Here is a 14140-nt window from a genome sequence, read left to right as displayed (position 1 = left end):
AACAGGATGTGAATTTGAAACAAAACTAAAACACCACAACAAAAACCAACAAAAGAAGTGTACAAGTAACATGCAAACATACTTCCTTATTTGTCTGGAATACAGCATGTATCTTCATCTTTCAATCATCACAAAGAATAGCATCTGCACATCAAACCTCAGAGATTTTTGAGTGAATCATCCATATCAAAGAGAAGACCTCTACAAGGCTATATTTAAGACTCACAGAGAATTTCTAGGACCTTGAGGAAACCTGACCCAGCATTCTTGATTACTGCTGACAGCTGCCAATTTCAGAATTTAATACACTGCATCAACTTCCAACTCTTCATACAGATTCCTGATGACCTTTCCCTATTCTCAGTCCTCGATTAAGCAATGTACCTTCCAATCATCATAACTAAAGCTTTGGTTTTTTAATCCTGGTATCCAGCTCCTCATTAAGAATACTGTTATCTCCTACTTTTGCTGTTCTCCTGAGCATCGTTTTTATTACTGTTATAAAGCAAACTTTCCCAAAAAGAAGTGCAACTTTCTGTGCTGTCTCTAAGAAAATAAGCACATTCACAAGTGTCTAAAAGACTAGGTCCCTGGGACCATAGCCACTGCCTACTTCTCTTGGTATGTCATTATTTACTTATTTATGTTTCTGGAAACACGAAATTTGATACTAGAGCAAAACTTAAACAATTCATACTTTTTTGTGGAAAAGTTATACACATCCTCCCCTTCTGACACTAGTGGGTATAACTTTACCTCTGCCAACTGGAAGAGTGCCGACTTCCCACAGTGCTTTACTGGCTCAGGACTTGGCAACTGGGAAGTGTTTGATGAGATCTAGGTTACAAATGAAGAGAGGAGAAAATATTTCAGTGGCACACGGGAAAGACAGAAAGGGAGGGGAAAAAAGAATGGAAAATAAGAGATTAGTTAAATTTTAGCTCTTTCTGGCAAAAGGCCCTACTTCAGACAGGCAACCCCACCCAAGAAACACTTAACAGATATGTAGAAAACAGAAGAACACAAGCAAATACCACATTCCTTCCTTAGATTATGTTCACAGATACTCGATGTTTATAACTGTCCACGGCTAATATTCTGTCATGCTGTGTGTTTTACATAAGTTTTATGTGACAAAGTGAACAAATCATACCTGTGGCTTGAAAATATGCCCTATTAGTTGTTAAGGTTAAATTAAATTCTCCCAGAAGGTCTGGGCAGTATTTCCCATTATTTAGACATAGAAGAGGACCATCTGTCCTCACAGGCAGTTCTTGTTTCACTTTCTTTAGTTATGAAAAAGGCAATAAGACCTATATCTGGAGATTAAATCTAGCCTCCCAAAGAGCTGCTGGTGTGCCAGCACCTTTGATAAGTAAATAACTACCATTAGCACTTTAGGGAATTGCTTTTACAGCCAATTTTTTTCAGACCTGCTTTCCAGTGCAGCATTATGAATTCAGAAATGCAAGAAATTTCTGATATGTGACCTTTTTTGGCATAGCATTGCATAGTAGTATTTGACTTAGAAGTCTTTAAAAGCCTTGGGACAAAATCATCCATGTTTCTATGGTATCTCCCTCACTACAAAATCACATTTAGGACCATGATTATGCAGGTAGTGACAGGACAAGGCCAATGGTTTTAAAGTGAAAGAGGGCAGGTTTATGGAAGATGTTACAAAAAATTCTTAACTCAGAGGGTGGTGAGGCACTGGAACAGGTGGCCCAGAGAAGCTGGTGTTCAAGGCCAGGCTGGATGGGGCTTTGAGAAACCTCATGGAGTGGAAGGTGTCCCTGCATGCGGCAGGGGGGCTGGAACAAGATGAGCTTTATGATCCCTTCCAATTCAAACCATCCTATGGTTCTATGATCTTCCAGATGCAAAAATTATCATGTTTGCCTTTCTCCTTGTAATAAATTCTCTCTTTTGAACTAGGTTATTTGAAGAATTTATCTTTCAATTACCTGTCAAAGAATTTATATTACACTCCTCACCACATCCTCCTCCACCAAAATCCAGGGACATCCATTTCACTTAAAGCTATTTAAGTACAGTGAATAATACTCAAATGTGCACCAACAGTAATTTTTAATATTGAACTGAAATATTTCAACATCCTAGTTTTGCTTTGAGACAGTTCAGTGAACCTGCTCAGGACCCCCCTTGACTAAGTGATCTTGTACACTGCACTTCAACTTTTTTATCTTTCTATTTTAACAAATGCTCATCTCAATGATTTTTTTTCTGCATAACATGAATGGCAGAAAAAGGATAGAACAACACCCACACGCACTGAATTATAACTTGAGAATATACAGGCATATCTTGCCTCCTGATGCAGAAAGTGAGGAAACAGTAAAGAAATTTTGACAAGACAATAGGTGCTCCTAACAAAATGTGATATCTTAAGAGTACTAAAAGAAAGAGAGGAAGGAGACACTTCATCTCAGAAAAAAACCCAAAAACCTTTAAAAAGCTAAGAAAACAAACAGCAAGTGACAGAAGCATGTAACTCATTCTGATGAAGTTACTGGCCAAACATCAGAAGGAAAAGAATGGCTGATCAATCAGCTCTCAGTGAGGTTACAGATCCCATTCCCTGTCTTAAGGACATCTCCCAGATTTAAAAATAATCAGAATCCCCAGTACTACAACCACAAACAGCCCTTTACTGATGTAGAGTTTTAACTGGAGGATCATTAGGATCAAGTTACTATCTTTTATTACAAGACAGGTGGGACTTTAACTATTATATTACATTTTAGTTTGCAAAAGTAGCTGGAACTACTTTTTCATATTCCTTCTAGAACAGGCATTTCATTCCAACACAAACATTTAATAATTTCAGTATGTGGGCAAACAGCAAATACATTTTTCTTTACCTGGGAAGATTACAGCTTTACATATGGAAGTTGGAAGAGAAAACACTCACTAGCTTTTACACTCCAAATTTCAAGGCATTTTGATCAAAAGTTTTGGATTCAAACTTCCTGTTCTGCACAGAAATAAACATAGAGCAAACCTTCTCAAAGTGAGCATGTGAGAATGCAGCACGGACAAAATCCTCCTGAGTCATGCTTTTTATCTTAAATGAAAATAACATGCTGGACTAGCAAAAAAAAAAAAATCCACCTTGTTGCATACTGCACATGACTGGTTTTGTTTTTTTCTTTTTAATTACATCACTTTAAGAAAAAATTTAGAAAAGCTGCTGAAAGCAAAGAGTTTGGTGGTTGTGGATTCATTTTTATTTTAAAGATGGTTCAACTAGCAATTCTTTTGCTTCCATACCCCAGAAGCCTTTTCTGTAATAATGAATAAGAGTTTAGGAAAGTAAATCCAAGAGGTACTCATCTTTCAAGGAAGCAATCACCACCATCTGTTCACATTTGCCAAACACAGATGCAGTAAGACCATGAGAGCAAGGGGTCCCGTCTGCTCTGCTTCCCTCTCATGGCAAGGAAAGGGACAGTGACCAGTCCCTGTGAGCAGACAGCCTGCAAACAGTCACTGCCCTAAGGAACACAGCCCATTGCTCAGAAATCACAGCCTTTCCATACAGGTTCAAATGAGAACGACAAAAGTAGGGCCAACTACTCGCAAGGTCAGAAGCATGAGAAAGCCAAAAGCATAGCTTGACAACAATCCAAACTTCAAAAAGCTCTCATGAGGATGTCACATCATCTTTGAAGACCTCCAAGGCATTTGCCTGTGCACCCACAGAACCGAATGAAGTCTTGCTTCCAGGATTTTCATCATCTGTTGTGGCAAGTCACTGGGCAGGCCTCATTAGGCATATCCTGAACAGCTTTAATTGACAACTACAGCACTTGGGCTAGACAACCAGATGAAAGACTAACTTAGGCTATAAAGACAAAAAGAATCCCATGCTACTCTACACATAATGAGCTGTTTCTGAGTGACAGGGCACTTGTACTCCTGGGGTAAAGGTGTCTGTTTTAAATGACAAACCTACTCAATGGGATCACTGTCTTCACAAAGAAGCACTTTTACTCACCCTGCTGCAAGGGCGGTGAAAAGAAAGGCAACATATGAGGAACACCCAGCCAGAACCAAAACTGAGCTGGGATGGCTGCCAGAAGTCTCCAGGCACATCAGACCAGAGCACACTTCACATTTCTTCACAGGTCTACTCGGCTACTGGTTAAATAACTACTTTCTCTTCTTCTCTTTTTTCTTTTGTAGCACTGTACATTGCTGACAGCAGTCCACTGCAAATTGCTTGCCATAATTTTGTTCTCGAAATGCAGTAATGCATTCATATAGACAAGATGCAATAAGAAGTGGCACAGTAAGGAATAGGACTTTTGCCAAATTTCACAAAGACAGCCTGTGCAAATGAAAGCCCTTATAGCTGAAAGAGCACAAGCAGCTTTAATAGCAGGGGAGAAAGCTTAAAGAGGTTCTGTAACATGCTCAATACTTTCCCCAGGAGCAACCTAAATTAAATCATCAGGCTACAAGCTAAGAAAAAACACAATTTCTCTACTGCTATAGATAAAAAATGATGTTCATCGCTGTCATTAAGGTTTTGCAGGAAGAATAACCATGGCTAACAAGGTGGGTTTTTAAATTTTTTTCTTTTTTTTTCTCTTGACCAGATTTCTGTCTCCTATTTCCAGCCACAGAACAAAACCAACACCTCCAGACTGCACACACATTTAAATATTTTTACAAGAAAAAGAGATTAACCCGGACTCTAAAACTGTCCTCAGTAAATCCTGATTAACTTTCTAAGCACCTCTTCTACCTAATATTTGATGATTCATATGTGTACTCCAATGTGCCAAAGCTCACTCAACATACTGGAATGCAACTAAACACACTATCACATCAGTATGACAATTTCCAGGTTTGTCATTTTGTTTGTTCAGTTAGGAGAGGAAATGATTTTAGGTTCTGTGAAATTCTGAGAGTATGGCTAAGCCAGGTTTTATGTGACAATTTAGGAATGTTGTACTAAATGCAATACATACTCTGTTCAACTCTGCAGATACCCAGAATGACTGAGATTTTTGCAACTAAGTTAGCAGATTCACTTACAGTATTATTCCAGTATTTTGCAATAAAATTAACACGAAATGTTCTCCAGTTTGTATCTTTTAACTTGATTTAAAAGTCTAGCTTCAGCACATAGTTTCATCCTGCTCAATTTTAATTTTCTCGAAAGAGCTTTGCAAATTGACTTCTAACTTTCAAAACTGTGGTTTACAATCATGAAAACACTTCATGATTAGAGTTATTAACTGTATTGTATCTTTTATAGGAGTGTTTGTAGCCAGGTATTTTCGGGCACCTGAATTAGTAAATTGGTTTGTCTTCCTTGGCCCTCCTAAGAAAAACACCAAGGCCCATTCCAGCCAAGCTAAAAAAACACAGTAGACAATTAGCTCAACATTACACAGAAGGAAGTGTGTGACACACAGAATAACAATCAGGGTATCTTTCAATCCCTTTATGCTCCTCTGCAATAGCACCAGCTCCAATCCCAGCCTTTTCAGGCACACACAAAATGCACCTGTGCCTTAAATGATTCTGCAAGCAGTATCAGACTCCCCCAAATGGGCAAGAAGAGTAAATGTGTGAAAGTCAATTCACAGAGGCACATTCAACACATGGGAGAAGAAATTCCTAAAAGCAGCATTTCACAAACTCTCAATCTTCAATATGTGGAGGAAGTCGGAAAAGCTACGTACTTATGGGAACTGATAGGCTTGGTAAGTCGCCACTTAACTGATGCTGTTAAATATCCTTGTGGCTGCTGTGATAAGCCTTCTTTGACCTGCAAGGATTCTCCAAATGATTCCTGCCTCTAGGGCAATCACCATTCTGCCCTGCTGCAGCCTCTTTCACAGACAGTGCAGCGTCATTTCAGAATGTCTTTTAATTGCTGTTTTCCTAGATGTAAATTAAAAGGCCATTTGGATAGTAAGTCTGTAGTGGTTCTTTGGGTATGGAAGGCTAGGTAATGTTCACAAGCCCAATACCTCTCACCTGGTAGAACTGGCCAACATCTCATCCAGTCACTGGTAATTCACCCCACGGTTTTCTTAACACAATACTGTCAGGAAGATATACATCTCCTGATGGGAATCTCTGATAAGACAGGGTGCTCAGCCATTCACTGGCAACTCTTACAGGTTCCTTGCTTCCTCCCATCCTCCCCCACCACATTCAGCCATTGTACCTCAGCAAACTGAAACAATGCAGACTCCTCCGTTTGTTTTACTGCCCCCAGGACTCCAGGCTGTGAGGTGTTGGAAGAGATCTGTCAGGAAAACAATTATGCTTGTATTACCTAACTGTTCAGTTTCAGTATCACACTTCAACATGCTAAATGTATAATCTGTCATAAAAAGATTCCTGGTACTCCAGAGTATGCAAACAAGTTCCAACACACCCTTAGAACAAACAGTATCTGCTTTCCAGGAAACACATAAACAGGTGATCTGTGAAATGGTAATCTTGAATTACTTTTCAGAACGAAAATCCTTCCTAGAATCTACAAAATAAGCTTTTTTTGAAGGGCTTTTTTTCTGCCTGCTGATATATCAAAGAAGGGCTAACAACAAATACTTAACACTGTATTGTATTTCACAGTTCAGTGGAAGACCTGAGCCTGCAGAATGGTGGTGATGACAGAGCACAAATTGCTACTTAGTACAGAAGGTAAGCGCGGACAGAAACACAATGTGCGCAGGTATTTTGTGTTACCAGATCTATCCCCCACACTAAGGTAACTGCATTTCATAGTTTAACTTGTGTCAATTAGTTTTGCTGCAAATGACACCTCTGATTAATGTCGGACTTCACTACAAGTATCAATTATTTTGCCACTGACACTCATACCTACCATGCACTGGTTAGGTGCACCCTCTCTACAGGATGTTTAACATCCTTGAAAAATAAGACTAGCTGATTTGCATTTCTAATTACTGATCATCAGTAGGCTACTTCTAAACCACATGCTTTAGCAGTGCAGGTGAGCTTGTTTCCTGGCACCCACTAAAAATTTTCTTCAATGGGTAAGGAAAAGCCTGAGGTCAGAAACCCTTAGCAAGGGCACATCTGGCAGCACACAATTCCTGCCTACTACCACATGAGTCTGGCACTTCCCTTCTTCAGCACTGTAAAATGAACTGAAACAATTAGGTGAGCTGGTATTTGTCTTACTCTTTAAAAGATTCAGCAGTGAAATTCAATACAAGACATTACTCTACTGACAGTATAAGCACACAGAAGCATCTCAGAAATATGGGAAGATGGATGTTGAATCATTACCACAAAAGTGTCATAAGTGATACTGGAATTAACCAATTCTAAGAAGCATCTAAGTATTGCTTTTCATTGCTGGCACACCAGGCATTTCCTCTTCCTAACAAGAAAAGCCAGCAGGCTGTTTAAGAGCCTAATTACAGGTTATCTACTTCACTCTGGCCATTATCTTTAATCAGAAATAAAGGATCAGTGCTCCAATTTACTTCTAATATATTTGAAAGACTCAGATCTTAAGCTGGAATTCAAGGGCTTGTGCACTGATATTAAAATATCCAACTGAAAAAGAAGTCCCATTTCTTGTGTGCTAGGATTGCAATGTTATCTGCTCCCAAAGTGATGATCTTTTAGGGAGGAGTATGAAAGTGCACAAGGCAATGGGTAATAAAGACACACAAGTCAAATTCACAGCTGGTGTGAATACAGGTAATAAAAAGCCCTCACTATGACAAAATTTCTTTCCATATACACTTACTTAAAAACTACCCAGTGTCTTGTAAAATCAGTATCTATACAACTAAATATTTCTGTGTCATGTATTATAATTATTTCAAGAAACAACTGATGCTTGCAGAGGGCTAGAGTTCCTTGCAATTTCATTTTTGTCATGTTATTTACATCTATGAAACCCATTAAGACTTGGATGAAACTCTTCAAAGAAAAAGAGCAATAACACACACACCACAGTTACACTTCTAGCAATAACTGGAGTATGTTGACAAAAATATTGTACACTGCAAAATCAAAGCACACTTGCATAGAGCTGTTTGGTGGTTCTAGAAGAAAATTTTGGAGAGTCAAGAACTAGAATGATTTTTGATGGAGCCAATGACTAAAGCAGCCACACTAGATTAGAAACATCGAAATACAAGTTAAAACCTTAGTTAATAAGTCTCTAGTTTAAAACGAAGTGCAGGAATGACATATCTCCAAATTATAGCTTAAACCAGGTGCTCCATTATTGCACCTGGGTTTCTACCAGGGTCCCAAACACACTCTCTTGCACTTCAAGTCTTACCAACCTGAAAAATGATTCAACAGCATAAACCCAAAAATGAGGGAACAAATAAAAACATCAATTTTAGTTAAAGACATTTGATTTTTCTTTCAGCTGGACATCAGATGCTTCTTAAAAGGATACACTTAGGAAAAAAAACCCTTTTAAAGAAACTCACCTCTGCAAACTGAAACAATGATGACTTCTGACAGGCTTCTGTAGAATTAGATGTATCAGACTGGCAAGTACTGGAGGAAACCTGAAAAAAGGAGAGTGCAGGGTAAGACGTCAAAGGTGCTTCCCTCAAGCTAAAAACAACAGTGAGCAAAAGAAACCATTTAAGAGAAGAAGGGCAAGCTAATGTTTCACAGTCCTGGAAAGATTAAATCATATTACAGATGAAAACATTGTTTAGCACCCATTATAATGCATTTGAAAACTGCCTTAGAAAAGAAGACCACAAAAATACCAGGCTTTTCTTCTCCTTTTATGATTCTGAACTTGTCAGAATAGTTTTATACACTAGAATACTCAATGGATTATACTGGACTACACACATAACCATCTTGTATTGGTGATGCTATCAACACTGCTATATCTGTAATTTGTGCTATAATTCAGAGTAAGATTACATAGAAGGTAAAAAAATATTTTGAAGACACAGTTGATGACAGAAATACTAATTAGAAAAATAATCTCCAATCATAACAGCATGAAAATAAGTAGATAAGGGTAGCACAAGCCTAAAATTTCTCTAATCATGTACCTAAACATACATTTTAGGGGTGCTTTTGAGAAGCAGGGCAAGAAAGTCATTATAACTGAAAACAAAATACAAACAAATGACTGTTGAAAACCAAAAGCCTTATTTGAATTAACACATCTTAGCCATGGTATTCTTATTAGCTAGAAATGTGTTAATCAAGCATTATTCTGTAAAGGAATTCTATCAAATATGATACATTCATTAAGTGTCACATTTGAGTGTAAAAGATTTACATGTGTAACTCCTAGGAGAATGAAGTACTATTAGTATAAAAAAGGTATATAACATGGCTTGTAAGAAACAGAAAAAAAGGAAAGAAGCTTTGTGAGATTTTATAAAAAATAACAGGATGGAAATTTTTTCCCTAACAACTTTTTTCCCCTCAAAATTTCAGTTTACTTAACAAATTCAAAAATAAATGTGGGGCTTTTTCTTATTCATTACCTAAGCAAGTAAATCAACAGCTTTTATTGGTGAAAGCACATGAGATTTAGCTACTGACTGCACCTGCTGGTAGTAAGCACAAAGCCCCACAGCTCACGCAGCTTGCCCTGCTGCTGTTTGTCTGAGATCCTGAAGCACTGCAATAGCAACAGCAGCATTTGCCTTCAGGAATCTGCTACCCACGCTCCCCTGGAAACACAAAATCCAAGCGTAGCAACCCAGAGGACAAGGGGAAATTCACCATTGTGACAATTTGCTTACATATACAAACAAACTTACTTCTTCCCTGCCATAAACCTCATCAGCAACAGTGACTCCTGTTAAACACTGAGCAGGATGTTTCATCGGTGTACTATGGGAGCACAGCAATCCAAAGGGCTCCGAAGAATGTAATTCTAATGTCTGTCTTCTGCCTTTTTAGTAGGTTGTGCTACTGTTTTCACTGATGTAATGGTTATTACTGACTTTTATCATGTTTCTGTATAGTCTGTTTAAAATATCTGTGGCTCAACAGTAGTCTGGACTACTACCAGAAAAATATCTGGCTACTTTTGAGAGACCCATCTCCAAAGATCTGAGATTCTGCAAAGGTGCAAATATGTAAGGTTGCTGCTTGCACATCTGAGCATTCATTTGGTTATTTTAGGCCACTGCACTGGTGGGATTCTTAAAAGAATAACCAAATTTTGGACTTGTTTCCCATATTTTCTACAGTTCAACCACCTCTTTTATGCTGCTTAGCTCTGAGTTTGAAGCCATTGAGCCATGGACCCCAGGAGCACCATGCTGGAGTGGAAGACCCCTTCCAAGAGGGGCTATCTGGGCTCAGCCCCCACAACACAGGTGCTGTCAGACACCCAGGATGAGCCTTCTTGCTGCTTCGGAGGGCATGTGCTGTGGGCTGGGCACAGCTTGTACACCTGGTGGTACCAGAACCACTTGCTGTGGGAAGTGTGAAGCCCAGTTTTCTACGGGTTTGTGTGTAGAGGACAGATTGCTGGTGCTCAGTAACTCAGCGGAGGTTTTGTGGTTGGAACCACTATGTTTTTCCTATCAATTTCTGCTACTCCTTAAAAAGTCAATGCTGTTGCTTTTACTTGGCAGAGCACTAATTGGACCTTGTTTCTTCTACTCTGCTGCTCCCCAAACACTCTTGACCTGTGGGAAACTTCTTATCTCCACGACTTCTACCATTTGCCAGGCTGAACCTGATCAAAGCATTAAAATAATTACCAGAAGAGCAGATGCACAGATAGTGCCATTTTGTACATCCCATTTCCTGCTCTAATAAAATGTCCTCAACATCCCATTTCTTCCTCCAAGTCTTCTCTTGAGCTGCGCTGAGAGATTTTTCACTTCTGATTCACACTTTGCACAGACCCTGCATCACATGTAAGATAGCCTTTTGCTCTCAAAAAGAAGGAAACCACAGGCCTTCCTTTCCCTGCAGGTTACCACAACCTGCTCTGAAACGATCACACGGAACAAGGGTGGAAATCCCTGGGCCGGCCGCGCCCTGACCGCTGCGAGGCGTTAGCGCCGGCAGACAGGCAGGCTTTGGAGGCCGCTCCGGATGTCGGGATTCTGGGCAGTAACCTACCGAGAGCCCACTAGGTGCTGCTGTAAGGCAAGGAAAGGGCCTGACGGACGAGTACGGGCGATGTGCAGGGAGGCGAACGGGCAAGCAAGGAGCGCTGCTCACCCGGCTTCAGCCTTGCTGCCAATAACCTGCGGCGAGGACTGGGCTTTGCCTGGCACAACCACAGCAGCTGGAGATGATCCGTCAGGCATCTCTGCTCAGGTGTTCAGTAAAATACGCTCACACACCACTATCTTGTGTAACTGATGAAAGCATTCAAAATGCAGGGGGAAACTCAGTGCATATCCATGTCCTTTGCCTGTAAGGTCTGTAGCTTCTCTTGCCTATCTGCTTAGTAACGCCAGCTGCTGCCTAGAAATCAATCACCCACCACCACTGGATTCTGTCACCAGAAGAGAAACTCTCTAGTCTATTACAAAAATTTGCAAAACCAGGAACAAACTGGCCACATACAGAGATTGCAACTGAAGCCTCAAAACAATTTTGTAAATATCACTGTTGTGCCTCTTCCCATCCTCCTGCTGGCTGGTCACTTGGTTACCTGACATCTGGGCTTCTGACAACTTGAAGATTAAACTCCTCACTTGAAAAACCCCTATCCATTCATTTAGCATACACTTGCCAGAACATCAGCAGATGTTGAATACTTTTCATTGGATTAGCAGACCTCTAAGTACAATGTCCTTCATCCTCTCTCAAGTGCTGAGCAAAACTGTGCCAGTGTTGCCCTTCCCTCTGTTAACAACTTTAAAGTTGTAGGAGTATGTAAGACTTATGCTTACAAGGCCACCCGAGGCTGCATACATACCCACAGCAGTCAATATGCATGTGACAGCTAATCCTGTGTCTGGCAGATCCCCAGTTTAAGAATCATATATGTGTACATGTATCTTAAGTGTATACACACACTTTCATGATAATTTAGACTACATGTTATAATTTAGACCATTCTTTGAAATATGACAGTGTCTGTCCTTTTCTAAAAATTGAAATTGCCAAGGCTTTAGATGTACAATATAAATATATAAATATATATATAAGTATATAAATATATACTCACGAGCATATAAAAACAATACATACATTCTCCATAATAAAGCAACTTCTGAACCTCTTTCACTAACCATACCTCTGTAGTCACCTTAGTACACCATATTCTCTCCCATATGAACACCAACTCTAATACAACATAACTGACTCCTCCTCTCCCCTCAAGAGCAAAGCAGCTTCCCAGCTCTACAATGAATTTTTGAACTGCATTCTGAGTCTGTCATACCACCTCCTAGCATGTCCTGCTAACCTCCCAGATGCTGGTTTAAGTGTGAGATCATAAGCATGGAAATCCAACCACAGATTCTCCTAAAGGCATGCTAAGATGACCATCTTACATCTCCTCTGTCTACAGGGTGGGAAGACAGAAGAGTTGTTCAGTTACCCGAGTCTAAACAGATTTAGGATCATTACTGCATTTGAGAAACACATGCCTAAGAAATATTTGTTCTGTATTGATTCACCACTGAAACATAAGAGAATAAAGTGGAAAAAATGGAAGACACACCAGGGCTGCCACACTAAAGAAACCAAGAAAATCTCTCAGCACCTGGACACACAGCTGGAGACTTAACTCCTGCAAACACACAATGAGGAGGACTGAACTTTGTTCATTTGTGTCTCTTAAAGAATACCAATCTCCCCAATTGATCTGGAGGAGGTATTTTACAAAGGGGACCCTCAAAAAGAATCAGAGGTGTGCAGTTTCCTGGGAAAGTGCTCTGTCCCTTAACCACTTCTCAGGTAGGGCAGGACAATTAAAATACGGTAATTCATTACTAAGTATGGGCTACATTATGGCTCATCTCAACTCTAGCAATCCCCCAACTAGTTTTGTCTGGGCTGTATTTATGACAATTATTTTGCTCTACATTTTTGGGGAAAGCAGATTACACAGCTTGCTTCTTTGATGTGGAGGGCCAGGTTTCAAAAGAAGACTACAGGCCCAGAAGAGTAGAGTGTAGTTTATACATAAAGTGACTATTTCATCACAAGTTGTATTGCACACTTCTATTGGGAAAACCAGGATTTATTGAGGCACACAGGAAACATGTCTTTTGCTCAAAATAAGAAAGTTCTGATTAAAAGAACTTTTATGCACTAAAACAATCACACAACATGCTTTTTGATTTGACTCTAAATCTACATGTGGATTTTGTTCCTACACTGCCATCTGAAATCATATTACTGAGGCTCTTGTAGAATCAAGTCACCTCAGCTCTCAAGGTCATAGCAAAGACCTTTTTTAAAGGAATGCAATATCTGTGACTACAATATACCTTCCCTCACATTTAAACATAACAGCATAGTAAAAGCAGCTTGTATGCTCCAAGCTGAGAGACTACAAGTTTGAGAAGGACAGTATAATTTTAGCACAAAATAATGTATTTCTTTTCACTTCTCTGTCAACTTGGCTTGAATGTTTCTTATTTTTCATGCTGCAGCACAGAAGGCCAGCACCCACACAGCACAAAACTTCCATGGCTAAAACTGGTGTGCAAAGCATTGAGGAGTCCTGGCAGTACAGAAGCAATACATCTCAAATGGACTACACATATAGATTAAGTTAATTATTACTTTTCCTCCCAATAAAACCAACAACAACAACAAAAGAGAGTTCCTTCCTAGAGCTAGAGATTTATGGCAGTACTACTTACTATATCCAACAAAGAAGCCACCTTTTGAACAATTTTCAAAGTTGGCCTAAAAACCAGATTATATTAATAATCAGTCTAAAGAAGGACCAGAGATCTCTGCACTACTGGAGATATACACAAACACTTACTAGATTCCTTTGTAAAAACACGTTTGGGATGGCAACTGAACTACAAACTTCTTTTTAGACATAATGATTTAGTGAATAGGAGCAGACTGCAATACTTCAATTACCTGTTAGCACTTGCAGGGTTTCAGAATGTATATACAATGATGCTGACTTTGTAGGAAATTACTTGTTTATTCATCTGTTAGTGACAAGGCCACA

General features: G+C 39.5%; 1 protein-coding gene across 1 annotated transcript in view; it reads right to left on the bottom strand.

Moving 5' to 3' along the window:
• Window positions 1–14140, bottom strand: part of BBX (BBX high mobility group box domain containing) — a 137094-nt gene that overhangs the window by 35723 nt on the left and 87231 nt on the right. Inside the window, exons 7-9 of the mRNA XM_066572023.1 lie at window positions 8475–8555; window positions 6212–6292; window positions 757–837 (exon numbers count right to left, since the gene is read on the bottom strand). Coding sequence (XP_066428120.1) covers window positions 757–837; window positions 6212–6292; window positions 8475–8555 — 243 coding nt within the window. The remainder of the gene's footprint in view (window positions 1–756; window positions 838–6211; window positions 6293–8474; window positions 8556–14140) is intronic.

Source organism: Molothrus aeneus, chromosome 2 (genome assembly GCF_037042795.1).
Source record: "Molothrus aeneus isolate 106 chromosome 2, BPBGC_Maene_1.0, whole genome shotgun sequence".
NCBI lineage: Eukaryota > Metazoa > Chordata > Aves > Passeriformes > Icteridae > Molothrus > Molothrus aeneus.
Note: the sequence above shows the minus strand (reverse complement) of the source record. Positions and strands in the feature narration are given on the sequence as shown.